The sequence below is a fragment of the Poecilia reticulata genome, chromosome 9 (assembly GCF_904066995.2).
Source record: "Poecilia reticulata chromosome 9, P_reticulata-male-v2, whole genome shotgun sequence".
In the NCBI taxonomy this organism is placed as follows: Eukaryota; Metazoa; Chordata; class Actinopteri; order Cyprinodontiformes; family Poeciliidae; genus Poecilia; species Poecilia reticulata.
In genome coordinates, this window is record NC_088838.1 from 25,747,428 (window position 1) to 25,775,393 (window position 27,966).

Here is a 27,966-nt window from a genome sequence, read left to right on the forward strand (position 1 = left end):
CTTGCGATACCATATTCTTTCCATATTTAAAAGATAGTAAGATATTTAAACCTTGGGATATTTCTAGCCGAGCTTGATCCTGCTCTACAACATTGCATTTGGCGTGTTTGCTGTGTTCCTCTGTTTTTCTGATCCCGTTTCTTCACTAATGCTCTCTAACAAACCACTGAGGCCTTCACAGAACAGCTGCATTTATGCAGAAACTAAATGTAATTAGATTAGGTTAAATCTAGGATCTTCAGAAGATAGAAAGGATAATTCAGCTGTACACCACACTTTTCAGACTCATTAGTAAATAAAAAAAAAGTAAAATACTTTTTTTTTTTGCATTTATGCCCTACTTTGTTCACTTCTGTCACAAAAAAATATTTAAAAGTTTCAGGTTGTGGTGTAGAAAAACTTAAATAGCTCAAGAAGTATAAATACATTTGTGAGGCACTATGTTAACTGGCAGCAACAAAGCAAAGATACATTCAGTATACTACATATTTATGGTCACTTCAAGAAACTGCTGTTTTATAAACTTTTCTATGCAAGATAAGATCACAGAAGGCATTCTTGTTTTAGTAATTCGATCAGGACGTATTTCACCGCATCACAGCGAAGCTGCATTGCATTACGAAGTTATTTATTAATTTTGCCGCCACTGCTACCACCCCCAGACGGAAGCCAGGAACACTCCAACTTGTCAGATGCCCTGGCTCAGATCCGTGACATCATCACAGCCGTGGACCTGATGGTCGGTAAGTATGAGCGATCTCAGGAGCTGCAGGAAGTGCTCGCCAGGTTGGAAGCAAAGAGCTTCGCCAAGCTCAAGAACGGCAAGATGTTTCGCAAACAGGACCTGCACAGCAAGCACAGAGCTCTGCAGCACAAAGGGCTGCTCTACTGGAAGACTGCCACGGGGCGTCTAAAAGGTGTGAAGATCATCATCATCTCTGCTGCCAAATTAGATTTGTTTAATACTTTCTGAATAGCTGATGTAAATTTATCTATTTGGTTCCCAGACACTTTAGCTCTTTTGCTCACGGATGTCCTTGTTTTTCTGCAAGAGAAAGACCAGCGCTTCATATTTGCATCTGTGGTAAGGGCATCGACCCAAACAATGCTTTGAAATTGGATACACCTACACTCAAGTTTTCCATCTTGTAACCTTGCCTTTCTGGGCTCTCCCTCAGGACCAGAAGCCTCCAGTTATTCCTCTGCAGAAGCTCATTGTTAGAGAGGTAGCCAATGAGGAGCGAGGAATGTTCCTTATCTCTGCATCCTCTGTGGGGCCAGAGATGTATGAAGTTCACACCACCACAAAAGAGGAGAGGAATGCCTGGATGAGACACATCCGACAGGCTGTGGAGAGGTGTGTATGTATGTGCACGTCAGCAGGGTGTTTGTCTGAGTTAAAGTCAGTGTGTGTGTGTCAAGTTAATGGGTGACAAAGCTTGGGTTACTCACAACCTGTTAATTTACACGGCAGTTGTCCAGAGGAAGAAGAGGAGGAGGAGCGAACTGCAGAGACAGAGGAAGCCAGACAAGCTGCAGAAGTCCGAGTTCAAAAGATTAGCAAGTTCCAGGGTAATAAAATAAGTTAAAGATACTTATATATTTTAAATCTTTCTTTAAAATAAAAAATATAAACAGAAAGTCCTATTCTCTGTGTTTGTGCAGAAACGTTGCTTGGTCAGGACCAGCAGATCTGCCACAACTTGGAGGAAAAGTTGCAGCTGTACGCTGAGCTCACAGACTTAACTCTCCTGTCACCAGAATCTGTCCCACATCGCCATCTGCTGGTGGGACCTGCACAGTGCCTCGACATTGAGGCGCCGCATCAAGCGTCATCGCTGCTCACGGCTGCACTGAGAGAAGGTTAGGGTCAGGATTTGTTGTATGGATTTACAACAAGAGATTTCACGACGGGATAAAATATGTTGCAGTGAAAAAAAAACCCTAATAAAATGTTATCAAGATTTAAGCATTTATTGCAAACAGACCTTCTTTAACATGGCTGCACAACATATTTTTAAAGTTACAGATTTCTGAATGTGCCAACATTTTCATGATGCAATGTTTTTAAGGTTTCTTATTAATAACGGCCGTACGATCATAATTTATACTTGTGCAGTGATGGAAACAAGAGATTACCCTCAGGTTTCTATTTTTCTCTATTTTAACTTATGCGTGCGGTTGCTTGCTTTGCACACAAAAATATGTTCTTTTTAAAAACTAGCTGCTCAATTTGTGGTTGAACTGCTTGCTGTGGGTTGCAGCAGACAAAATGACATACAGTAGACCAATAAGCATCAGAAGTTGAGTTTAAGCTGAGTCACAAATTCAAACGCAATGATTTGAACTGAAAACACTTTGATCCCAGTTTGAAACTGGGCATCAAATTGAGAAATTCCTCCCAGAAATTTTTTTTTTTTTAAACCATCATTCCAAATACTATGGTTTCCACCATAAAACCATATAATTTTTCCTTTATCTGCTTTTAAAAAAAGAGTCACAATTTTCATCATGTCGGTTCAGTCCTCCAAAATGACCCTTTCTGACTTTGTTGTCATAATTTCTGTGTATTAGTGACATGTAATTTAAATGTCACATCCTGGCAAATTAATATTTTAAATCACCATGTTGTGCTTTTTGCTGTTTTTCTCACAACTTGACTTACAGGTTTTGAAAGAAAAACACGAAAGAACAGGCAACAGCTGTTTTAAATCAATTATTTACTAATTTGTTTATAAAAAAAGAAAAGAAAAAAATGTCCCATAAATCTGAGCTCAAACACACCTACGGTATATTCTACACTTTGTAGATCAGGAGAGACACACATAAAAAAAAACCCAAACACAATCTCTTGCTTTAATTGTTAGCAAGAGCACAACCTCTGTTTATATGGGTGATTAAAATATCTATGAGAATTGCGTATTTTTCTGCATTGCAGAACAATCATCAATATTTACTAAAGTTTGTTTTCCAGCTGAGAACCTGATCAACATTCTCCAGACCCGTGACGGCGTCCCGGTCCACAGTCAGAACTCTCCTCTCCAAGCCCCGGAGTGCTGCAGCTACAACAGCCACGGCAGCAGCATTCAGGAGTCTCCCTCTGAACGTGAGTCACAGGACAACCCAACAGTTCAGCATTTCATATATTTTAAAAATAAATTCCAGAAATCTTAATGGACAACTCTGATTTCCATATGCATGCAGCGGATTATCTGAGCACGCTCAGTATCAGCTCCAACTCTCTGGGGTCTGACAGCGAGTTAGCGGGCCTGGAGAGCGCGTTGTGGAGCTCAGCTGTCGAGATAAGGAAAGGAGACGCAAAAGGAACACTTTTAAAGGTTTGATGTCTTCAGTTTTGCCCATCAGTAGTTTTCACAGATTAACAAATAAAAATTACTATTGTATAATGATCCACTGTGTTTAGGTGGCAGAGAGCGTCCAGAGCCTGACTCAGCTTCTCTACAGTCTGCAGGTAGGAAGAACAATGCATGTCTTTCTCTGCATTTAAAAAGAATTGAAAATCATTATGATCAACTGATCAAACTGATGTTTTGATTTGTATTTTTTGTTTATTTCTTTGTGAGTATTTTTTCTGTTTTTGAAATATGTCTGTGAAAGTTGAATAGCTCATTTTCTTTTCATGTGAATAGATGGCAGATATAAGTTTATGCTTCTTTCTGCTCTTTCTCATTCACAGTTACTTTCAGTTGTTACAGGAACTATTTATATTTATTATTGAGTGAATAAAATAAATAAAAATGACATGAAATGAACCTTAAGGAAATTACGGTAAAATACAGGACAAGGGAATGAATGCATTATTAAAGTTTACTGTATGCTAGCCTAATTCCTTAAAATATAACTCTTAGAAATATTTTTTTATGTTCATTATAGTAATTAGGTCAGGAAACGGTGGCAATATATATATTTTTACTTATATTTATTCACTAGCTTGTATTCTGATGAGGAAAACCTCTGAACCTCTGAACATGGTGGTTATGTTCTGAATTTCATGTTTTCAGGCAGCTGTGACCCTCCAGGACAGCTTCTATGAAGTCCAGAAACTCCTCCTTCAAGAGGGAGAAAGACCTCAGCTTCGCAGCATCACTTCCCTCCAAACCAACTTGGTTTGTTCATATAAATATTTATTTGTCATTTATCTGCCAGCCAGTCAGTGAACTTGTGGCATGTGAGGTTCAAAATCGCATTAAGATGCTGATTTGATTTTTCTCCCTCCAGGAACAGGAGAAGCAGAGGAGCACTGACAAGATGAAAGAGGAAAAGAAGAGTTTGGAGAGGAAGAAAGAAGATGTGGATGAGGTGCAGAAGCTCCAAGCTAAGCTGAAACAAGAGCAGCAGCGCTGGGAAAAAGAATGTGTGGCCAGAGAGAAACAGCAGGTAAGACTCATATCTGTCTTATTTCTTCATTCACAGCAGTTAAAATGGAACCAAAATACTCTCATCGTTCCTGTAGTAACTTTTTTTTGTTCTCAGCTTCTGTCTGTAATGTGAACATATTCCTACCCCTTTGAATTTTTGACCATTGTAACCGCTACATGTATTCTTGGGAGAAGTGAAAGGAAAAGACAAAACAAAATCTTGCAAATGTAAGTCTTAATATTGTGCAGAGCAAAAGTTTTCAGTTCCCTAAAAAGAAAAAAGAAGACGTTTTGAAAACCTTGTATCACTTTCCATCCAAAAGACACAGAGCAATTTGTGTTGGTCTCATTGTACATACATGGGTTTTTATGGTTGCAACATGATCAAATCTACTGAAGTTAAAAAGATACAATGTTCTGAAGCATAGATAAACATATATATGCCTGTTTGCTTACAGACTGAGCAGGAGAGCGTGTTGGAGCAGCGAGAGCAGCAGTGTCTGTCTGAGTCGGAGCGGCTCCGCTGCGAGCGGGAGGAGCTCGACGCCCAGCTGCAGGAGTATCAGCAAAACCTGGACAGGCTGAGGGAGGGTCAGAGGAGCGTGGAGAGGGAGAAGGAGAGGATCGAAGCCCAGCAGAGGCTGCTGCAGAGCTGGAGACACAGCCGCCAGAGCAGCCTGCCCGTCACAATACCACTGGATGGATACAAGGCAAGCAGATCAGAGAGAGGAGGAGGAAATGCATCAACGCAGGAAATGTTAAAGTACAAAAAATGGCTGTTTGCGCTGTAAACATGTTTCATGTGATTTTCTTGAGTGAAAATGAGATCTTTGGCAACGGGAAATGTTTTTATTTATTTTGGTAACACTTTATTTGAAGGGGTGTGCATAAGACTGACATGACACTGTCATAAACATAACATCTGTCATGAACATAAAGAAGTCTTTATGAATGTTTATGACAGTTGTCATGAAGTGTCATTCAGTAAATGACACTTTTATTGCAAAGTTGCTCTAAAAGTTGCATTTAAAGTCCATTAAAAATGCCAAATTTGCATTAAATTATAATTTACAAAATCATGCAAAGTTGGCACTTTTAATGGACTTTTAATAAATCATTTTATTAAATGTATTAAAAGAAGTCACAATCACTTAGGATAATCAGAACCAAATTAATTGTGCAAGTCTAGATTATAACTTTTGAAAAGAACTTTTTGAAATGTTAAAATGATCAAAGCATTTCTCCTGAATCAAATAGTTTGTATAACAAGAAAAAAAAAACACATTTCTATTTCATGATTACCATACAATATTTTTTGCCTCTCAAGAAAGCTAAAGTAAAAATTTTAAGCAGGGACAGCTGCTGTCGTCTGCTGTAGAAATAAGCAGAGAAATTAACGTTTATGGAATAAAAACATGTATAAAAGTAAAACAGGGTGGTTTGCTTGACCTCCACTCTTTTTTGTGTGTGTTACGTCTCCAGGTTGCCACACACAGCCGCACAGGCAGCCTTGATGGGAACTACTCACTGTTCAAGACTGAGTCGGGTTTGTTCAGCTCCCTGCAACAGAACCACCTCCACCAGCCCCCCATCTACAACCACCAGCACACATTCTCCACGCAGAGGAAGAATAATCCGGACGGGCCGCCGCTCAGCTCAGCCGACCGCAGCGTCAGCGCCAGCCTCTACAACAGCCTCAACACGCTGCTGAGCCAAACGCACGGCAAGCAGCCTCTGTACGGCAACAACAACAGCTGCTCCCGACCGGCCGCCGATTGCCTCCATCCCTTCAGCAGCAGAGTGCCTTCACAGCAGCAGAGATGCAGCAACAGTAGGACATATTTCTGCTTTTAAAACATGAGCTTGATTCATCTCCTCTTCGTTCAGATCCCAGAATTGTTGACCCGTTTTTCCTCCTTGCAGCAGATTTCACCCAGCTGGAGGAAACGCAAACTTCAGGTCCCTGGAGGTCAGGGATCACAGGTCACGGACCCATTAAGGAGCACGACGACTCCTCTCCCTCTCTCACCCCGCTGCTCCCACCCCAGGCTTATCTCTCCCTCGAAGGACAGAACGGAGAGGAGGGAGTCGAGGAAAACATCGTTTACCTCTGAGAATCCAGGACGAAGCAGAGCAAGCTGCCAGTTCAGTAACTGGAAGAAAAGGATAATTTATCTGCATCTTCATTGTGACGTATCTATTTAAAATGAACTCATGTCCATTTAAAAATCCGAATATTTAGGCATTCTGACTGTTATGTGCCTTTACGTAATTCGATGTGCCTCCTTGGTGATCAAACCATTGTGCCTTTTTAATTTTGTGAAAAAAAAAAAATCACTTATTTTTTTCCCCCTTACATTCTAGGTTATTATTTGTTGCACTAATTTGAAGATAGAGGTGCATTTAACTCAAACAGTTTAAACAGAAGAATTGATACATTTTTCCAAAAGCACTTAAAGTAAACTATTGTTATAAAGTCAATGAAGTTCTGCCCCAGACTGTGTAATATTCTGTTTTCCAGTTCTGCAGTGCCATCTTTGTTTAAGTTGTACATTTACAACATAACTTGTTGTAAGCAAAGGATACAAATATGCTGATATTTTTTATGTACATATATACATATATATTTAATGTTTATTCTTATGAATAGGCTACCTATGCACACTGTGTTGAAAAAGGATCGTATATTCCTAATTTTTTAATCTCCGAAGTGCCAAAAATATTGCTGATGCTGTAATTGATGTAAAGATAATTGTTTTCTTATAATTTATTTGACATAGATAGCTTCACGCACTCCTGATATTAATAATGTTTTGTTTTGAAATGTCTCATTGTGTATTAGAAGTTTACATACCTTCATTGGCGGCATGAATGCCACTTTAATATTAGCTGTTCATTTTGCAGCGTGGGACTGTTGTACATAATGCAGCTTCAGCGATTTAAAAAAAAAAAACAATCACTAGCTGAACAATTTTGAGTTTTTACACACAAGGGGTCAAATGTGTTCTTATTATCAGTTTGATTTGTCTCAGAGTCCATATTTGTAAATGACATTTCACTTCAGCTGCAGCTGTGGCACTTAACGTCAAGCACACCTACAACGTGGGAATGTGTGTGTGTGTGTTTGTGAGTGTGATTGGGTGAATGAGGCTCTAGTGTAAAAGTAATAGTTGGTATGTTCAATTTGATCAAGTTCTAGTTGTAAATGGAAAATTCAGTGAGATTTGTCACTACTTTGACAAATACAAGTTCACATATTTCTCTCCGTTTGTCTCAAAGGGAAATGTTTACACATAGATGTTATCAAAACTATGTTTGTGACTGGTTTACTGAGATACAAAACTTTTTTTTGTTTTTTGCACAACTTTATCTGCATTTGATGTGCATAGGGGATCCTCCCGTTGTTTTTCTGACAGAATTAGAAAAAAAACACAACATCCAGGTACAAACAAAAAGCACCAAGAGAACCTAAATAATTATTTCTGGCTGGATATTTAACCACACCTCTTAGTGGAATTAGCTCAGGTTAACTGGTGAGCTCTAAAGTGTGGTCTATAAGTTGGGAAGCTTAGTTAATATGGTTCATTCCTAAACTAATGATGATGCATATAAACAGGATAACTGTCCTGCTGAAACAGCCTGCTGTGTCCAGGTTTCTAACACATTGATAAATTGAGGTGAAGTTGAAGTATGTACAGGAAGTAACTAGCACAATTAGCAGCAGAAGAGCTCAGTTCAATGATCCCATCACCACCAGGCCCAGTAGTTAGTTGTCACAGTGTTTACTTGTTCAAAAACCTCACCTCCACTCCTAAGAAATTTCCTGTCATTGTGTAAAACCAGCGTAGCTTTTGTCTACTCTGGCCATAGAGATGATCTTCAGAAGGCATTTGGTTTGTCCATGTGGGCAGCAGTGTTTTTCTAAAAAGGTCACAGGTTTTATGTTGAGACCTTCTTCACTGTTGACAGTGATACTGTTTCAGTATTTTCCAGTTCACAAATGCCTTCATAAATACAGTGATTCTTGATGTTTCTGCTATTTTGTTCTTGTAGTTGTGACATTTTTGGTCATATATTTGATATTTTTTGAAGTTGGTGAGTGTTCCGACAAAGCATTTACTCCAAACAAATAACGGGTTTAAAGCTGGATAAAACAAAGCTATTGGCTTTGTGGCCTTCCCAAAGTCATGACCTTAAATCCTGTTAAAAATGTTTGGAATATTTTAAAAGGCCATGTTTGTGCAACAAACCAACCTTTTAACCAATTCTATCAAGAAAACTGTTCAAACTTGGAGGAAATCCACAACCAATAGAAACCTTTCCATTGGTTACCGTTTTTAAAGTCAATTAAGTGTATTCTTATACAGTCATTTCATATTTCAAAAAAGCTGTTTAATTAAATGAGTATGTCACTAAGATCAATATGACATTCATGCCAACGATGTCTGTATGAAAGCTTCTGACCGGAACTGTATGTGACGCAACACTGTGTATATAAAACTATCTTGGTAAACATCTATTTTAGTGTCTTCCACCTTATTTCAAGCATCCGCTTAAAGCTATGCACCTCTCATGAGTTCCTGTGAAACATTTCGCAACACTCCACTACTCACTGCACTCAAACTATCATTTGACTTTGACTCAAGAGACTTCCCGTTAGTGTTTGCAGTCAGCGGCCAGAGTCCCACTTTGTTGATTTAGTCACGAGGATGGGAAACCTCGAACTGTTCTGCGCTCACCTGCTTGGCTTGTATCTTATATTTTCTCATCCTCACACGGAGGGCTGTGGGGACTTTGGTAAGTTGTGTTTTCTGGATTTCCATTTATAAATGTATTTATTTTTTTCCTGCAGCATTTTCAAGAGTTGTGTTTTTTTTTTATGTTGGATCAGGTTCTCTGCCACCAAAACCAAACATTCGTAATTTTAATGCCAATCAAAGCCTTGTAGTGAGCTGGCCAAGGAACAGGGGAGCATCGGAGAGCGACGTTTATGAGATCCAAATCAGCCGCACAAAAAGTCGCACCATTATTTATAATGTGAGTATGGAACAGGAGCATTGCCTCAAATTTGGTTACATGGCTTCATGTAATACTTTATTAACGTCCTCTTAGTATATACAAATGTAATTGTGATTAAACCCTTGTCTGCAAAACTCTCTTCTTTGAGAGAATTGTGGTTGATACAGCAGCAAATTGAACTTGAACAAACATTTTTGTTTTGTGATTGATGCTTTCCTGTTTGTCATTTCTTTGGGCAGAAACTGCCTCTCTGTTGTAACGTAATCACTTAATTCCCACCTGAAAGTGAAAGTTTGTTCATTTGCTAAGAGGTGAACAATCTTGATTGTAGCTTTATTTAAAGCAGAGACAGAATGTGGACCAACAATGTGCAAAACACGTGAAAGTAAAAAACCGAGGTAACTGGGTGAAGTAGCACTGAAATCCTGCCATTATTTAGATGTTCCTAGCTGAGTTCAGATGATCTGAACATGTAAGTAGAGTTCACCTGTGTGAAATGTTAGATGTGATGACACAGGACTCTGTGTCATCACAATTAATGGATGGAGCTATTTAACAGGCAGTCATGGAAAAAGTTCACCTTTCAGCATTACAGTATCACTAAACACCAATGCAGCAGTTTAGATCAAGACATACTGGGCCCAGTCAAAGTCCAGACATAAATCCAACTTGGCAAAAGTGTCAAAACTTTAAATTTGTTGCTCACCTGAAAGTCAAATTGAGTATTTTTAAACCATGGTGCACTTTGCGCTATTTCTTTAAAAGTTAAAGCCATACTGATCAAATTTTAATATCTATGCAGATCCTTCTTTTCATAAACTCCAAACTGTTCATGTTTTTATTTTAAACCCAGAGAAATGTGAGCGTACCTACCAGGGACTCGGGTTGGTCCACTTTGACGTGGAGCTCCGATTTGCCGCTTGAGTGTGTCGATCACTCAGTCAGGATACGAAGTTTTTGTCATCAAACCGCCGCGGGTCCTTGGAGCAACTGGGTAACCATCCATGGTGAGTCGATTGGGAGTCAGCCAAAAAGACTGTCATTTAAACAAAATTCAAAAAAAGCCTCCATGTTTCTTTCTTTCTTTCAATCTTGAAGTTGTTCTGTTCTTTTACAGCCACTACAACAATTGGAAGTCATTTATCTTTTCTTCATTCTCTTCACTTATTCCTGTCGTGTTTCATAGCTGCAATGGTTTGTTTTCTTGTTTCACTGCAAATATACATTTAGAGCTGCATTAAACTGCTTATCTGTGTCTTAGGAGCCAGAGCAGCAGATGAATCCCTGATGTTCCCTTCCGGACGGATACTGAAAGAGGGAAGCTCTGCCACGCTCTGCTGTGTTCCCCCAGTGGGTGTAAACATCACGGGTATCACCTTGAGGAAGGTCTCCTACCCACTTCTGAACATTGGAGATGGGGTTCAGGCTATTTTAATGACCAATCTGACAATCCCAAACACCCTCATCAAAAGACTGTTTTTCAGCTGTGTTGATTCAACAGGAAACAGCAACGTAGTCGAGAACTTCATCAGCTGTAAGTTTATAACATGAATCTGTCTATTCATCATCAATATCCACTCAGTCATTTCTGGAACACATGGGGCGGCTGGCCTATTGGTAAAAGTGACTAATCAACGTCGGATTGATGTTATTTATTCCTTTCTGAACGCATTTAAACTTCTTTCTCTAAGGCAACGTTGCTAACCATGTCCCCACCATGCATGATAAAGATCTACAGATATTTTGAAAAAAAAAAAGCTGATGATAAATTCTGACACTTTAAGAACTGTGTTTGTTTCCTGCAGTTCCTCCTCAAAAGCCCAGAAACCTGAACTGCACAACCTCAGACATGACGAGCATCACCTGCATGTGGGACCCCGGGAGGAAACGAGACCAGCATGACCCCAATAACCAGACACACACACTCTACATTGAGTAAGCATAATCAGCACAATAAATGTGGCTGGGTTTTTATGGTGCCCTTGAATGTGCAGTTTTTTACCAATAAAGACTGAAAAATGTATGTTTGACAAAAGTTTGGCTCGTGAGACATTTAAATGATAAGAAGTTAGTCTGACTTTTTTTTCTGAAAATGCTGTTCATGCTTAAAGTATTTTCTCTTTATTCTTATGTGATGTCAATAACCAGGAACACAGGCCAGGCTCATGTCTGCTGTCAGCCACCATCCTGTACTTTCCCAGCTGTGCCACAGCAACAGGAATACAACATCTGTCTGAAGGTGGAGGACCATCTGGGAGAAGAGACGGCAACCTACAGCTTCAATATCTCTGACAGAGGTTGTGCATCATTTAAGCTAAATGAAATGAGCAGCATCATCTTGTTATTATTCTATAATAACATGTATGGATCCTCGTAAAGAAAAATCCAGCCTTCAGACTGAGGACATTTATTCAGGCTGGAATCCAATATGTGCAGGAATATGGGAAACAATGGGCTGACACCAGTCCCACACTTATTGGCACTCGTATCAATTCCTATAAAATGAATATTTTTCTTTTACTTTACACTTTCTAAATTGCTTTGAGTGATTGGTGCTTTAATAAAATATGTGCAGTGTCACCTGTGTTGGAGCTGGCCGGAGTGAATCCCGGGGTGACTGATGTCAGCCTGAACTGGACCGTAGAAGGGAACCTGACCCAGAACAAACTCCTTTGTCAGGTTTCTGCAGCGAATGACACCAACAGAGAGGTAATTTCCACCCTGTTAAACTTCAGAACGACCAGAGGTTTTAAAGTTTTGTTGCAACTTTCATTCTTTGCAACAGCTGCCTTGTAGCAGTGAGGATGGTCTCTGTAAAGTGCGTCTGGATGGCCTGCGTCCAAACAGGACTTACTCTGCTAAGGTGCGCTGTTCCATCAATGGGAGACTTTGGGGACAATGGACCGAGCCTGTATCGTTTACAACACGTAAGCTTTAAATCAGAGTTTCTGACTTGTCTAGTCTGGCCTAAACATAAAGAAGAAATAAAAAGTTGAACTGACATTTATTCTGAAACAATTATTTCTATTTTTTTTCCCCTAACAAATGACATCCCACTTTTGTTCCCTTGAACAAACAACTCCTCAGTGGTAACCTTGGACTTATGGAGGAGAATAGAGAGCAAACCTGATTCAGACATTCGTAATGTCACTCTGCTATGGAAGCCTGTATGTTTTTATTATTATTATTATTATTATTATTATTATTATTATTATTATTATTATTATTATTATTATTATTATTTTAGTACAAATAAGAGCCAAACTTTGTCTTCTGAACAGTTTTAAACTGATCCATTCTGTCACCAGCCTGCTACAGCAACCCCAGTGAAGATCCAAAGCTATGCAGTCCAGTGGTCACAGGAAGGTCAAACTGTGGCAGAGCTGAAGGACAGCGGCCAGAGTCAGGCAGTCGTCCTGATTGGTCCCAGCAGGTGTAACTTTACTGTTCAAGCTGTTCTCAGCTCGGTGTCGTCCATCTCAGCCCGCATCATCATCCCGGCAAAGGACGACTCAGGTGACGTTGGCATACTTTTTTTTTTTTTTTAAGGATTTTTCTTTGTGTAAATATGACTAAAATTTATTTTTTTAAATAAATGACCCAGCAGGCTTTTGTTGTTACATGGGGTGTACATTCAAGCTATTTTGACAAACTAATATATGAAATAAATATTTTGTATGCACTCCTTTGTGTTGACTGTTTTTTTCTCACAGGATGATGCATTAAGCTGAAAAGTTTAGATAATAAATGATTGTAAATTTGTGGCTGTCCAGAAATCCCTCCAGTGAAGAAGCGCCTGAACAGAACAGCTGATGGTTTCCATCTGTGGTGGAATGAGCAAACTTCAGTCACCTGCGGTCACACCGTGGAGTGGTGCATCATGGGAAGCAAAGAACCCTGCACGCTGCAGTGGATGAAAGTGCCTAAAGGAAACAACACTTTCTTACCTGCAGGTAAGTTTTTCTCTTCTCTGGTATTTTTTCTATCAACTTGGACACTTACTGTAATTTCTGTGGGATGGTTTTGCAGGATATTTCAAACCGGAATTGAGATATTCATTCGACATTTATGGATGCACAGATCATGGAGACAAACTACTGGAGACACAGACTGGATACATTCAGGAGTCCAGTATGTCTTTTTACTGAGAAAAAATATTTCTTTAAAAAAAATATATATATTTTTTGTCTGTTTGTTGAAAATATGTCGTATTTCAGAGGAAAGGAAAAATTTGAGTCAGGATTAGTTTATTACAAGTATAAATTTTTAGCACTAAAATGCTGTCTAATTCTTATAAAATGTCCTCAACCCAATATATATATATATATATATATATATATATATATATATATATATATATATATATATATATATTTCTTTTTTAAACGTTTATCAATGCTTTCTAACTTTCAACAAATCAGGAGGAATCATTTCATCATATTTCACAAACTCTACATTACTTACTGATTTAGGAATGTAAAACATTCAGATGTTGCTTTTACACTTTTGAGCAGTGAATCTTCAGGGCTGGACCTGATGCTCTCTGAGAGGAAATGTGTCTGTCCATGTCTTGCATCACTTCCTACACTTGTTGTATTTTTGGGTCTGGCACAAAAATATGTGCCAACTGATAACATTTGCTGAATTTAAAAGGACTGAAGTCATTGCTTGTAGTGCGCGCAATTGGCTCTTTGAAAAGATGCAGATGGTGCATTTAAAACACGGAACATACAGGAGAATTTGGTGAATTTTCCCCAAAAAGATTTATTTTGTAGCATTATAGCAGTTTAGTACTTTTCTGGGGTGTTTTATTTTTTTGTGGTGTGTATCAGGTCTGTAAAATACCCAGGAAAATGTTCTTTACACAAAATCATAACATTTTTACTTGATTAAATCAGCAATTAAAACTGCCTTTAAATTCATGTACACTTGTGAACAACATTTTGTCTCACGACTAAGCATTACCATGCTTCCTGTTTATTCTGTTGATCCTTATCAATTCTGTTCTTTTTCCATCACATCATTTCCACTTCCGCAGGATATGTGGAGCCCCCAAGAATAATACAACCTGTTAAAAGGACATATGCATCCGTGACACTGGAGTGGCACTATGACGAAGACGATCCAGGCCAGCGGGCATTCATCACTGGTTACCTGGTAACAGTGCAGGAAGTGCAGACTGATACTAGTTTAGGTCATGCTGCAAGTGAGTTCTGAGGAAAACTTTAAATTACACGAGGACTGCTGTAATCATCAATGTATATAATATAATCTCAGATAAACAAAACCTTGTGTCTACCTAGCTCTATTCAACGTTTCCGTGAGCAATCCCCGGCAAAAGTCAGTAACCATGGAGGGTCTGCAGCAGGACCAGGAATACGTCTGCTCTGTGAGGGCTCTGACTACAGTTGGGCCCGGATCAACTGCCAGCATTACCATCAGGACCAAAGTTAACAGTGAGCTTCGTTCGATCCAGGACTTTCACAAAAATATTAGTTACCAAAATGAATCAATTAAGCTTGGATGTCTTCGGTTTTCCCAGCTCGCTGAATTCTGATATTTCTCTGATTCTCTCTGCAGATTTTTCCCACTTAGCAAAGATCTTGACTCCCATCCTGCTCCTGCTGGGCTGCACCGTTCTGCTGTGGCCACAAAGGAAAATGTGAGAGATGGGAGTGTTTAGATTTACTCCAGTACGTTTATATTCAAATTTTTGCAGACCTCTGGGATTTTGTGTGTTTCCCCCAGGTTAAAAAATGGACTGAGGGAGATATTTACTTATCCTGCTGGTATGAACATCAAAACTCCTGAGTTTGAGAGCTTCTTGAATGAGGTATGGATAGACTTTTCATTAATCTCAAAGGAAGTTTAGTTTTATTTTGTTTGCTATAACTACATTCAATCATGCAGCTTTAGTGGTTTTTAAAATAAGAACTGGGTGGACAAGTGTGAATTGTTTTTTTTAGCATCTTCAGTTCAGATATCTCATAAAAAGCTGCACATCATCTGCAAACTTTTTGGATCCATCAACATTTTCTTGGTATAATTCTGGCTGAATGTCTGACCACTGCTGACCACTGTTCTTAGCAGAATTGGTAGAAGCTGGTATAAATCAAAATTTTAAGCATAGTTCACAGATTTCTGTTAAATTGAGGTCAGGACACACGCACGCACGCACTGCGTCTTTTCTCACACCGAGTTCCGACGCCCTCCTCTGATAAAAGTAATCATAAAAATGACTTCGGCTTTTTCCAGAAAGCATGTTTTTATTTTTATATATATATTATTCTGCATTCTGGTTTAGACTGGTCAGAAGTTGCAGTCTCAGAGAGAGGAAGAGTGCATCAGCTGTGACATTGAAGTCTTGACAGTCAAACCTTTCTGGCATGAAAGCTCAATCCTGACGGATCCTGACGGTACGAACACAACGTGCTCGCCTTCTCCCCAGTCGTCTCTTCCTCCTTCCTGTCCACTCCAAACAGGCTACCGGCCTCAGTCTGCTGTCCTGCTCTGCCAAACACCCGCCCATCAGCAGCTCAGGTGCATTGCAAACAAGAGCTACTTGAGCCCCATCACTGAGTTTAGTGAAATCAGATCCAGCTTCGAGTCTTCCGACTGCCTGCAGGGATCATGTGCAGGACTTTATGGTTACATCTCTGATAGTTAAACGCAAAACGAACAATGTTGAGCCTTCTTGTTCTCACATTCAAGAGTATAAAAAATCTAAAAGTGGAGGCAAAATGTTAAAACCTAGTGCACTGTTGTTTCTAAACCTAATTTTGTGATTTTTACCACACTCTTGACATGCCTTGTGGTTGTTGTTGTGTGTTTGGTGTCAGATTCTTTCAGATTGCATCACGGCACAGCAGTGCAACGAAAGCAACTCACTTTACAGATCATGATAAACACAGAGGGAACTAGAAGTTTTATCTACAGGATGTAAAGAGAGAGCAGGTATGGGGGAGGACAGATGCAAGCTGGAGATTAGTTAAAACAGTTTCAAAAACTAGTCTGAACTGTCTTGAAAGTGAGATTTAATGTGAAATGTTCATCTTAACCACAGGCAAACCTTCTGGTTTTCAGGTCACACAAGGCAATAAAACATTTAAACTTTTAGTTGCAGATTTAATATGATGGTACGTGAATGTACTGCTCTCCCCGGAAAAAGGGTGCATTGCATTGAGCAGGGGGTCAGTGACTCCAGCCAGAGGGAGAAACGTCCTTTCAAAGTATGTTTGTGTTGGAATGGACCAGTCAAAGCCCAGGCCTAAATCGCATTGAGAATCTACGACGGGATTTGAAAACTGATGTTCACAGATGGCTCAGCGTCCGACATGTCTGAGACTGAGCTGTCTGGCGAAGAAGAACAGAAAAACATTTTAGTCTATAGCTGTGCAAAGCTGTTAAAGAGACAGTGAACCACTGAAGCCCTGCAGCTTTAACTGCAGTGTGGTTTCAGAAATATGTGACACTTTGTGTTGGTCTGCCACTTAAAATGCCAATCCAATATTTAAAAGTTTGTTGTAAATACTTTTTGCAAATATTAAGTGCTTTATGTCCCTGAAATAAAATCAGTTGTTTTTTGTGTTCTTTGGAGAAAATACCAATGGAAAAGAAAAGTTCAATAGAGAGAGGTCACGACCTTCTGCTGAACTCAGTTCCTTGTTTGTAAATCCTGTGACGAAGGGATCATCAGTTTCACTGTAAATAAGTGTAAGTGTAATACGGAATAATAAAGCCATTGCTCGTTAACTTCTGCTGTGTAGCAACAGGAAACTCAGTAACAAGATTCTTGTCTTTTAAAATAACCAACAAGCTGCTGCTCTTGTACATGAAGGGATTTTGCAGGAAAGCACACAAAGCAGAGCAATCAGCTCTGAAGGCCCGACTGCTCTGAAGCAATCAGCTGTTAGTTCCAAATAAAATGAGTTACAAATCAAACTAACAGGTTCAAAATAAAACTGTTCGTTTCATTTTGTGTTAAATTTGTGTGCAAAGAACTCCAGGAAAAAAAACAAAAAAAAAACAACCTTTGATCTTGTGTATTTTTATTTTCAGTAAGTAATGTTTTAGACAATGTCTTCCTGCCAAAAAAAATAACCAGAAGGAACCATTACAATTTAACTACAGTTTTCACCGTTAGTGGCGTTGTACTGTGGACTGTTGCCCAAAGCAAAAGGCTGGTGCACAAGCTAAATCCATCAGTTAATTGTGGCCTGAACAACTTTTCTATTTTTATACATGGGTATTTGACATGCCAGTTGTTAAATGGTCCTATTTGCTACTGAGAAAAGAAAAAGTAAGTTAAATGCTTTCTGCTCTGCATCTTATCCTGCCTCAGTATCTCCGATAACTTCTTGCGTTGTAGGGCAGCAATAGGAAGGGCGTCGCTCATGTTTGAGCCAACACTGTTTTCTACCATGAAATGTCTGAGGTTTATCCGTTCATCTGGCTGTTTTGCAAATGATTAATGTTTTGCAATCCCCAGAACAGATGCTTATCTTTCACGTTATGTATCATTTTGTGCATGAAAAGGAAAACTGCGTGCGAGTGTAACGCTATTTATGTCATGTTAAAGGTACATCTTGTGTCAATGAAAAACAGCCAAAGTATCATGAGAGTACCAGGTTGGCATTTACAATACTTCTTTTGTGTGTGTGTGTGTGTTGTTGAAATAAAATGTAATGCCCAACAATTGCTCTAGAATTCAAATACATAATGCATGAGGTTATATGAGCTTTTATGGTATTTTATTTTATTAAAAAAATAGCTTTTTAAACAACATAGGCTTCCTGGGCTCCAACTTTACAGTGAATTAGCTAAATTCAGGAACCAAAATCATGGCACAATTCAAAGATTAGCCAGAATTTAGCTGCAATTTAGCTGAATTCCTACATAAAAAACAAAATGTATCCAATCTCTTTCGACGCTCTGCTCTTTGAATACTGGAGAGAAAAGCAACTGGACTCGCAGTCTGGACTCAGACTGCGCTTTTTCATGAGAAAAAGCGCAGTCTGACCTGCAAAACTGTGTTTCAATTTATCTGCCTTTGAGTGAGCAAAGGTCACCAGCAGACCACGGTTCAGTTGAGTCACATCCAACTGATTCATTCCTTTTTTCAGGATGTTTTTTTTTTTTTTTTTTTTTAAAGATTGTCTTCAGAGAGCAACATGGGCTTCTTGATGTTCATCCTGGTTTTCAAAGATGCTGAACACAACACATGTTCATCCTCTTCACACAGGCATCTTCTGTTGTGCCCTTACTCTCCGCTTGCTTTTCTTTCTAAGAGACAAGCAGAAGTTACACCAAAAAGCCAGGAAGTGTGCTTTTTTTCCCTCTCTCTCTCTGTGAGGTGAGGTGCAAAGTTCAGATATGTGCCCAACAAGTATTTAAGGAGGAGCCAACAAGATCAGCAACTCTGACACACATCAAGTTGAGGCCCGTAAATACTCGTGTTCCAGCTTGTGTTGGATTTTTACCGTTGCGGTGGCGACGTCATGCATTTCCAGAGAACGGCGTAGAGAGCGAGCAAAAAGGCAATGAACACAGAGGCTGCGATTGCACCTAAAAACACAAATATGATGAGATTTAGGCACGACAAGCATAAGGTGTCAATCAAGTTTATTTGTATGGCACATTTTCAGCAACAAGGCAGTTCATAATGCAGCTTTGTAATTCTTTTTTACTCAGTAAACTGGTTTCTTCATGCAGAAAATGTCACATGACTTAATGCAATTATTTTTTTTTGACTCACAGCACAAACACTCTGACAATTTTTTTTTAAACAGAGATATATCATTGTTTAATTTTTTTTTTCATTTTTTCACAACTCAGGCTTTAACTTTGAATTATTTTTTGCACCTAAAACTACAGCAATATCTTCATCAACACAAACGCATCACATTTCTTCACAAAAATAAACCACCTCCCAGCATTTAAATTTGTAATTTATTGAATAGAAACGCTCATTTATTACAGGATTTGTTTGACAGGATGCTTAAAGACTAAATGAGCAGGCTTTCCATTAGTTTAGGGATATTTTAGAACAAAGAAATGATAAACCAAACACACATTTTCACTCTTTTTGTGCTAAGTTTGCTTAGTGAAAGAGTAGTTTTTAATAAAAATGATATATTTCAGGGTGTTTGTCTGATACGCTGTTCTTTTAAACTGCTGACACAAAGGTCGACTGTGAAACAGAAAAGCTGCTCACCAGGTATGATCCCGTTGGTCCTTGTTAAAGAATCCTCTGTGTTGGACGGATGAGTGGCAGCTGCCCTGGAAACTTTAGGAAACCAATACAGAGAAACGTAAACAAAACACTAACAAAACAGAATTTCAAAATGGATGTACGTTTATTGATGCGAAATGTCGGTAACATTTTCTAAATGTATACGTTTTTATTATTCGGTTATTTCTGTGCTCAAGATCGTACATTTTAGTTTGTTTTTTTTCCTATTAACCTGGTTTTACAGAAATAATTAGGATACATCCAAGTCAACACAACTACCATTTAGGTCCATCTTAAGGTATAAAAGTAAACACTTATCAGGATTCGTTGGTCTGCAGCCCCTTCAGGCCTGACACAGGATGACGTAGGGCTTAACTGAATTTACCTGAAGTGGACTGACTGGATCTAATGTCTGTTTGGCACTGCAATCTGATCTAGATGTAGCAATCTTAAAGCCCCTTTGTGTTTATTGACACCATCTGCTGTGAAGACCCTATTGTGCTCAATGTGCATGTAAATGCAGCATATAAAACACAACCAACCTATCTCTAACCAGTCAGCAGCTTACCATTTACATCTAGAAGCTCTTCTCTCAGATTTGGGTCAACCATCTGAAATGCAGCAAACATATTGTTGCTTTGAGTAAACAAAACAGTAGGGCAGAGATTCCAGGCAGGGCAGAGGCAACCACTGGTGTCAATGCTGTGCTCAACAGCACCTGCTGTCTCAATCAGAGCTTTAAACTAAAAAGAGAAGAACAAAAAAATCACAAGGAAAACCAACACAAGGAGCAGACCCTGCTGCTCACTGCAACACTTGAAAGTTGCTGCTGGAAATCAAACAATGCGTGGACATCAGAGCAACAACGTGAGCCAAGATAAATGCCATTACTTGATCGCATGTTCTCAGGTTTGCAAAAAAACAACAAAAAAACAGTGCAGTTTAGAAGAGCTACAACTTCTAAGCTGGATTCCCAAACTCTGCATGTTTTGGCACAAAATCTCTGATCAGAAACGGGTAAGTCGCTTATGAACTTCTTCTAACTCCTCACCTTTGAGATGAAAGTTTGCCGGACGGTAGCCGAGCTTTTGTTTTCCATCTTTGTCCACATTTCAGAGCTACAAGTTCAAACCGCTGAACTGCTGGTTGCTTTTTTTCAGTTCGCTGCGATCTTCAACGCGTGTTCGGTGATGCGTTCACGGATGTCCTTCAAACTCGCATTTTACAATTCTCCATAAAGATTAATTTGCGGAAACTTCAGGTTAAATTCCTTACCTGTAGTGGTTTAAAACACATTAGGACTTACAGTTGGATATTTTACCCATATCCATAATTTTTATTTTAAATCTGCGCTGAGGGGAAGATGGACTTCATTCATTTGGCAGCAAGAATCCATACAAATATTCAGAAATACAAAAATGCTAATTTTGATAAACGATGAGGAATAACATTTTTAAAAATTATAGTTCTTAGTTAATGACACCGGATATTTTTTTTTCTTTTAATAGTACAAAACTTTCTTTTTAAATATTGCTAACCAAATTTAAAGCTTACCAAAAATATTTATGCATAAACATGTATAAAACCTTGGCAGAAGAGATTGTCATTACTTTTACTTTATTTACATTATTTTAAGAGCACATTTTTATTTTTCATATGGGGGAGTTGAGAAACACACTACTTTTTTTTCTTTTCATTTTTTAGAGAAATGTTTTATTTGCACAACAAAAAAAGAGTGTGCTTTTTTTGTTTTGTCTGGATGAACAGACAAAAGACCAAAACATATCTAAATTGAGCTAATTGGATCCTCTAATCGCTTAAATAAAAGCTTGTTAGCTACATTTATATACCTGGCAAACAATCCAAAAAATTTAAATGCGTCTCCTCTTTTAAAGCACCTATATATGTAAACTGTTCGTTCTTTAATTTCCTTCTTTGTAACGCATTTCTCACAGCAAATTAGCAGCTTCTCCATCCGGGATCAGCACGGAACGGCTCCACAAATTTGGCCTGATTTTCTGCAACTGTGGATAAATATATTTAATGCTTTTATAAATAAAAAGAAGGGACACAACAGGCATTTAGATTTTTATCTGAGCATGAATAAATGCTCTGTAAATGACCTGAACAAGCTCACAATGCAATAAACCAGTGCCGATAAAGACAGAAAATGATCTGATTTTAAAAGTGAAGCTCACATTTGGATCAAAACATTTAATGCAAACCGTTTAAACCACACTGTTCCAACACAGCGGCCACTGGACCGGAGCTTACAGCATAACACCAGAAAAACGTTTTCAAAAGACGAAGTCAGAGATCTGGAAAAACAAAAAACGAGAAACTCACTGGACAAGCCTCTCGTCAATCTTAGTCAAAAGTAAAGCATATCAAAGTTTAATGAGGTGTCCGTCGTGAGAAACATTTTGAGCTTTTCTCTGCATTGCAAAAGAGACACACAGCAACAGTCTGCAGATATTGCACCAAAGTTTACACTGTAAAAGCAGAAAGAGCAACAGACGGCACAACAAGCTTCTCCAACACACAAACACGCAGGCACTCAGAATCTACACAGACTGCAGCTGTATGTCGGATCACAAATGTACACAATGAGAGCAGAGAAACATCTGAAACGCAGATCTGAAGGCAGAGTTTCATCAGAAATCATAAATATGAAGCAAACGGTGCTCGCGGCACGTGAAAGTCAGAAGTGGAGTGACTAAAACCCATCTGGACGTGCGTGGGCTCCTGTGGGGGGGGGGTGCGGATCTGTGTTTCGAGAGGAACAGAAGACGAGTGCAGCTTTTTCTGAGCGGGCAAAACTCTGTTCAGGTGACGTGTGTGTGAGTTTTGGATATCAGAATGATTAACATGCTTAGGGATTTTTAATATATTTGACACCAAATCTTCTACTCCTCTTCGGCTTTAAGTCTCATCATCACACAACACAATCAGCCAAGGCAGGAATGTTGAAGACTTCATTTAACATCAGACAGACAAAGGCATTAAAGCAACTAAATGTAGCAATGCAGCGATGCTTAAAATTTGACATAAAAGTCTGCAAAGTTATGATATCGTGTCCTTCAGAGTCTAATTGAGATTATAGTACATAAAGACAGCGCCCCCTGTTGGACATATATGCCTCTAGCTACAAGGAACCCAGTTTTGACATGTTGAATATATGAGATTGTCAGTTGCTTTGAAGCAAAAGCACACATGTGGTTAATACTCTGTCAATAAGTTTAAGAGATCAAGATATTAAGTTTAGATTCAACCTGAATAACATTAAATGGTTTGAAGACGTTCTAACGACACACCGGCAGTACTTAACGTCACGCTAAAATATTCTCAGTTGGTCAGAATCACATGGATGTTTCACCTTTGACAAGGTTTGAAGCATGATTCAAAACTGTTACTTCCTCCCACTAAACGCCTTCAGTCCTTCAGCCCCCATCACAGAGAGGTCCCGTTTAAAAGCGGCCACCGTTTTTCCTGCTCCCCATCTGGGATTGGCACAGCGTCCCGGTGGAGAGCACGTCGCTGGTGCATGATGGGGGTTGTAGGAAAAGCAAAAAGCCAGAGAGATGTTTCCACAAGGACGAGGCGGCAGCATCACATGATTTCACAGCAGGAGTTCTGTTTCCGTGCCTGCAAAGGTAGCAAAGACCACAACGTTCACTGTAGCAGCAGCATGGACCCGGTTCAATGTTGCAGGAGAGTCCGCCATATTTACGGTCTTGTAGAAGGCTTTAGACTGGTTTCCCAGGTGCTCCGACTTTGACACGAGATCATCCAGTTTCTCTCCTCTTTCCAGCAGACTCTCCATGGTGTTGTGCTGCAGAGGACAAAATGTTGTCATGAAATAGAGCAGCACAGAGATTATTATTCAAAGCCATCAAATAGGTCTGTAAAAGTCGCATAAAATGAGGGGATCTTATTTAAAAATATGACGCCTGCAAATCCATACTAAAACGTAACAGATGTAAACTAAACTTTGATATTAGTGTGACAGAAATGACTGTTGTTGTAAATTTTTAGTGCTTTTTTAAATAGAGTGGCTCAACAAATCATTTGCTACTTAAACTTTTTCAGAACTTTCCAGAGTATATAAGAAGTTTAGATTTCCAACTCATTTCATCATTCCTTGCCTTACTAGATCAAACATTTTTAGATCTTTCCCTTGAGTTTTTTTCATAAAACTTATTATTAGCCTTTTACTGCTTAAGTAGTAATCTGGATCTATCTGGGTTGTGAAAAGACTGAAACAGGTTTACCAGTTTTGGAGTGTGGCAAAGGGTAAATTCACTGTTTGTTTTGACATCTGGATTAAAATAAATCTGCTCTTTCCTTTATTAGTTGCCATCTAGTTCCGACAGTAACTTTACCAAGTTAAAGGTTTCGGGATGGATTGATGCTCTTCAGCAGACATAATTTTTATGATCAGTTCGCGACCTTAAAATTTGACACAGATGCACCAAGTCCAGGTTTTTGTATTTTTTAAATATATCCTTAAAAAAGGCTCTAAAACATTTAAATACTGACAGATGATGATCAAAACCATTTAAAAACTGTTTTTTTTGTGTGTGAAAGCAAGTCAAAGCTTGTATTATTCACTATTCTAAATATTTCTTTAAGGCTTTAATTTGATTTGTTCTTAATCAGTTTGAGTTGGTACAGCTGAGGATGCGCTGCATGTTTCCCATCTTAATTCAGCTGAAGCTTAAAGGACAGACTCATCGGTCTAATTACAGCACACAAACAGACAGTCCGGAAGGAGGTGGCAGTGTCCATTAAACTTCATTATGGGAACAATTACAGTTCAGCTTCTCAGTTTGCATTGTTGCTGGCATTGCAAGGCTTCGATAGTCAATCCACAAAAAACTGAAAATATGTCTAATGCCTAAATACACAGAGGCATCAACACCCATTTCGTATTGATTTGGAGTCACTGTGAAGAGGTTTACCAAAATGATCTTCGTCTCATCCAGTTCCGCTTGTACTTTGGTCATGGCGTCTGCTTCCCTGGGGTTCTGAGGAAGAACAACATCCGGAGCGAAACCAGCCGTCAGCTTTAACACGACTGTCTTAAAAATGCTTCAAAATGATTCAATTTGTCATCTAAAGGGACACATATTTATCTTTGCAAAAAAAAGTTTATCAACATTCTTATTAGCAGATATTGAAACACGTGACTCAAGAAGAAATCACCATCTTAATATAGCAGGATATTCAAACAGGTTTTAGCATGGCAGCTAAACCTACCTGGTATTTTGAAAGGTGAATGTCCAGACCTTTGTAGCTTATAGTGTCAGGATTACCAGACGGCCAGTCTATACTGTCCACTCCCCTGGAAAACTCTTCCAACACCTACGAACCGCAAGACGTTTTAAAGAAGTACCGCAGAAAGCAAAATGATACCAAACTGCTTCGTTTTCATCCCCACCTTGTCGAGCAGAGTGAAGCAGACCCTCTGTGGGTATTCAGAGTCTGAGATGACCACAGCACTCAGGTTGTCGTTTCTCACATACACATGACAAAGATACTCTGCAAATATAAATGCAGTCCAATTAACTCAAGAGAAATTGAATAGATAATCTTCATTCTTCTTTTGGCAACTTCAAAGACTTTTGAAACTTAAAAACAAACAAACAAAAAAAAAAAAAAATAGCTGAGAGTTTCCTCATAGCTGGACTCTGAAAGCCCGCCTCCTTTATGAGTCATTAACAAGCAACTCATACAGGACAGGGAAAACAAAGGAATGTAAACAAGAAACTGTTTACATTCTGTTTACTGGGTAAATGATTCCGGAAATAAATGGCGGAGGAATATTAAACAAGGAAACATGGAAATGTTTGAGGGTTTTCTAATAACAAGAAAATGCAGTGAAAATAGAAAACAAATGAAAACTCTGTTTTGTTTTCATTTGCACATTCAAAGTGTGTAATATAAATCACATCAGCAAAATATAATCACGCAATTTACAATCAGAAACGTTCTTACCTTGCTCTTTGACTGAGGCACGGGTTCCGACAGATGTTCGCTCCGCAATCAAGGCACTGGTGAAGGTCATGAACTCCTGAACACTAAAGGTACAAAAGATGATTTTATTGCTCATGGAAAAACGGTAAACAATTATTGTAGAAATAAAAAACAACAACAATAAAAACAAATTTACAGAAAAGGCCGCCACAAACTCTGCAAGAACAGACCTGGGAGGACAAACTGGAATCACTGGTTTAAAAGTCCTTGCTGTTGGCTCTGAATTTATTAAATGGAAGAAACTTTCTTTGCATGTGGGGTGAGTCTGACAGCCAAGTTATGGATATGCTGCAGTGTGAGGGACCTGTAAGGAATTATCAGAACTTTTGCACTCGAGTTCTTGAAATCTCCAGATTGGAGAGAGCATAACAACAATGTACTTCCAAGTCTCATTTATCTGGAGACAAACTGAATTTGAATAAAAGTGAGAAGTAGAAGTATGTTACTTAATGTTTTTAAAGAACCCATTCAAGTTTTCTTGGACGAAATTGTTTGTTTTGATGTAGAATTTGCCTAAAAGACGTAAACATACCTATGTATATTGTTTTTAGGGTGGGGTTTTTTTGTATTTAGAGATCTAGAAAACAAACGCTATAAGAGACTTTCCATAAAATGTAATCGTTTGGGACAGGCCTGTCTGTAATCAGCGGTCAGTAACGCTCACCTGGAGCGCTGAAAGAAGCTGAAGGAGGACAGGTCATAGGCCGCCTTGAGCAGGTTGGCTTTGGTCGCTCCTTTGTAGAGGACGCTGAGGCTGTAGAGCTTCATGACGCCGCAGGATCAGGTCTGGTAAGAGGACACGGTGGTCTACACAGGACACAAGCAGGATCACATGAGAGTATTTTATCTCTTAGCCAGCTCAGCGACTGGAGACAAGTTAAACCACAAGCGAAAGTAGCCTCCGTGCCGACAGATGGAAGGGTGTTTACGGTCTGCTACGTTTACCGCTGTAACTGACAGAGAGTCACGTAGACTTTTGTTGACATAAATAATCCCTAAGTTAACTTCATAAAGACTTTTTATTAAAATACTGAAACTAGTTAGCCACATATGCTATATGTTGTGAGGCCCGAGCTAACTTACCGGGACAAAACGGTAGCAAAACCCCCTCAGTTCCCGTCAAAACAACACAACCGACTGAAGGAACATCGACTGAAACTCTCAGATATGTACGAAAAATAAACCGTGACTAAATCAGAACGCAATTTTATTTATCTCAGTAGTTAAATTAGAACTTCATTACTCAGACACTCCTATCGGAGAGTTGACTCGGTGGAAACAAACGCGTCGCAGTCTCTTCTTCCCCTCTGAGTTTAGGGTTGGATCACAATTACAGATGAAAGCGACACCTACCGGACAGGAGTATGCAACGCAGAACAAAATAAAGGAAAAGGGAAAAAAAAAAGAAAAGAGTAGTAAGGAAACCAAAAGAAAAGAAAAGAAAGTTTAGCTGCAAATAAAATTCAAAAGTCCTGTAAAAATACAATTTCAATTTTTCTGTGTTGTCAAAGATCTAAAGATTGGTTTGATTTTTAAAAACTCATTTATTTGCCCGTTAGTGATCCATATTAAAATTCAGGTCAAATCAACCCATTCATAAATTAAAGTTCTCAATTACTTGAGGTAAAAAGAATTTCTGCATAACTAGGTAATTTGGAAACCAGCTCATTCATTTGAAATTATAAAATTTATAGTAATATTTGTATTATAACATCACTCTTGCTCTAACCACACTCTTGAAAAGCTTTACACAATCAACATATTTTGTACCTTATTGATGATACTTTCATCTCAAATAAATTATAAACTTTGCTTTAAAACATTAATATTATATTGAGCAGAAATAAGAATATAAATAAGAATTAAAGATTGTTTTATGTATTATTATTTTCAGGATATATGAACATAACATTAAGTAAAGGTATAAAAATACCTGTCCCACATGGAGACTGATTTATTTTGAGGCCATGTAAAGATCTGTAAGCAGCTGCAAAGTTGGTACTTTACTGTTTTTACAAGTCTATTTATTCTAATGTTTTTTTCCCCCCTTTCTCTATAGTGAAAAATTACGGTAAACAGCCATGATGGAAAATGCACTTAATCTAATGTGTTATTGTGGGCTTTGTTAAAGACCAACAACAGATGCCACGTCAAAGTTTCTCTGCTACACTGCCATCTCCTGGATTCAGTTGGTCTTAACTGTATTGTTCAGTATAATTTTGAGAGGCATACATTTGGGCCAATGGCAAACTGGTCAAAATATTTGTATAGATGTTTAAAATTGGGCCAACAAACAAATAA

The 27,966-nt window shown here is 38.7% G+C and overlaps 4 protein-coding genes across 12 annotated transcripts in view; 2 read left to right on the top strand and 2 right to left on the bottom strand.

Moving 5' to 3' along the window:
• Window positions 1–8,898, top strand: part of LOC103470008 (rho guanine nucleotide exchange factor 28-like) — a 50,804-nt gene extending 41,906 nt beyond the window's left edge. For 7 of the 8 annotated variants that reach the window (XM_008418112.3, XM_008418113.3, XM_017306751.2 and 4 more), the window contains 13 exons: window positions 663–917; window positions 1,008–1,084; window positions 1,179–1,357; window positions 1,475–1,572; window positions 1,666–1,863; window positions 2,975–3,106; window positions 3,205–3,338; window positions 3,425–3,472; window positions 4,023–4,127; window positions 4,240–4,398; window positions 4,838–5,089; window positions 5,862–6,210; window positions 6,303–8,898. In XM_008418112.3, coding sequence (XP_008416334.2) covers window positions 663–917; window positions 1,008–1,084; window positions 1,179–1,357; window positions 1,475–1,572; window positions 1,666–1,863; window positions 2,975–3,106; window positions 3,205–3,338; window positions 3,425–3,472; window positions 4,023–4,127; window positions 4,240–4,398; window positions 4,838–5,089; window positions 5,862–6,210; window positions 6,303–6,493 — 2,177 coding nt within the window. In that variant the 3' untranslated portion in view covers window positions 6,494–8,898. The remainder of the gene's footprint in view (window positions 1–662; window positions 918–1,007; window positions 1,085–1,178; window positions 1,358–1,474; window positions 1,573–1,665; window positions 1,864–2,974; window positions 3,107–3,204; window positions 3,339–3,424; window positions 3,473–4,022; window positions 4,128–4,239; window positions 4,399–4,837; window positions 5,090–5,861; window positions 6,211–6,302) is intronic. The other variant, XM_008418114.3, reaches the window with a different exon arrangement.
• Window positions 8,899–8,941: 43 nt separating this feature from the next.
• osmr (oncostatin M receptor) lies at window positions 8,942–18,167 on the top strand. The gene is made up of 17 exons (XM_008418111.3): window positions 8,942–9,176; window positions 9,271–9,416; window positions 10,252–10,405; window positions 10,660–10,932; window positions 11,204–11,333; window positions 11,547–11,695; window positions 11,974–12,107; window positions 12,184–12,325; window positions 12,486–12,565; window positions 12,707–12,914; window positions 13,172–13,351; window positions 13,428–13,529; window positions 14,437–14,604; window positions 14,702–14,854; window positions 14,979–15,060; window positions 15,147–15,231; window positions 15,703–18,167. Exons 1-17 carry the CDS (start codon window positions 9,089–9,091, stop codon window positions 16,063–16,065), a joined length of 2,637 nt encoding a protein of 878 aa, XP_008416333.2. The 5' UTR covers window positions 8,942–9,088; the 3' UTR covers window positions 16,066–18,167.
• LOC145552829 (uncharacterized) lies at window positions 17,430–21,701 on the bottom strand. Of its 2 annotated transcripts, none has more exons than XM_081610795.1 (5): window positions 20,681–21,701; window positions 20,198–20,240; window positions 19,612–19,683; window positions 18,878–18,962; window positions 17,430–18,680 (listed from the first exon to the last, which is right to left on the bottom strand). In XM_081610795.1, the coding sequence occupies exons 1-5, from the start codon at window positions 20,738–20,740 to the stop codon at window positions 18,632–18,634; spliced, it is 309 nt and encodes a 102-aa protein (XP_081466921.1). In that variant the 5' UTR covers window positions 20,741–21,701; the 3' UTR covers window positions 17,430–18,631. The 2 variants fall into 2 exon arrangements, with proteins under 2 accessions (XP_081466921.1, XP_081466920.1); XM_081610794.1 differs by having other exon boundaries at window positions 20,198–20,372.
• A 122-nt stretch (window positions 21,702–21,823) lies between these two features.
• On the bottom strand, window positions 21,824–26,975 carry ykt6 (YKT6 v-SNARE homolog (S. cerevisiae)). Its single transcript, XM_008418109.3, has 8 exons — window positions 26,749–26,975; window positions 26,330–26,472; window positions 25,627–25,709; window positions 25,070–25,170; window positions 24,889–24,993; window positions 24,591–24,656; window positions 23,360–23,461; window positions 21,824–23,274 (listed from the first exon to the last, which is right to left on the bottom strand). Exons 2-8 carry the CDS (start codon window positions 26,431–26,433, stop codon window positions 23,239–23,241), a joined length of 597 nt encoding a protein of 198 aa, XP_008416331.1. The 5' UTR covers window positions 26,434–26,472; window positions 26,749–26,975; the 3' UTR covers window positions 21,824–23,238.
• Window positions 26,976–27,966: the final 991 nt, after the last annotated feature.

Bases quoted from the DNA above. Each gene is read 5' to 3' on its own strand.
- osmr (XM_008418111.3), top strand. From the start codon at position 9,089: ATGGGAAACCTCGAACTGTTCTGCGCTCACCTGCTTGGCTTGTATCTT. The intron at 13,530-14,436 runs GTATGTCTTTTT...CCACTTCCGCAG, and splicing joins TGGATACATTCAGGAGTCCA to GATATGTGGAGCCCCCAAGA. The intron at 15,061-15,146 runs GTGAGAGATGGG...TGTTTCCCCCAG, and splicing joins CTGTGGCCACAAAGGAAAAT to GTTAAAAAATGGACTGAGGG.
- LOC145552829 (XM_081610794.1), bottom strand. From the start codon at position 20,740: ATGTGGACAAAGATGGAAAACAAAAGCTCGGCTACCGTCCGGCAAACT. The intron at 19,684-20,197 runs GTAAGCTGCTGA...GGTTTCCTAAAG, and splicing joins AGAGCTTCTAGATGTAAATG to TTTCCAGGGCAGCTGCCACT. The intron at 18,963-19,611 runs GTGAGCAGCTTT...TTGTGTTTTTAG, and splicing joins GACCAACGGGATCATACCTG to GTGCAATCGCAGCCTCTGTG.
- ykt6 (XM_008418109.3), bottom strand. From the start codon at position 26,433: ATGAAGCTCTACAGCCTCAGCGTCCTCTACAAAGGAGCGACCAAAGCC. The intron at 24,994-25,069 runs GTGGGGATGAAA...TGCGGTTCGTAG, and splicing joins GCTTCACTCTGCTCGACAAG to GTGTTGGAAGAGTTTTCCAG. The intron at 23,275-23,359 runs GTAAATATGGCG...CTACCTTTGCAG, and splicing joins CTAAAGCCTTCTACAAGACC to GCACGGAAACAGAACTCCTG.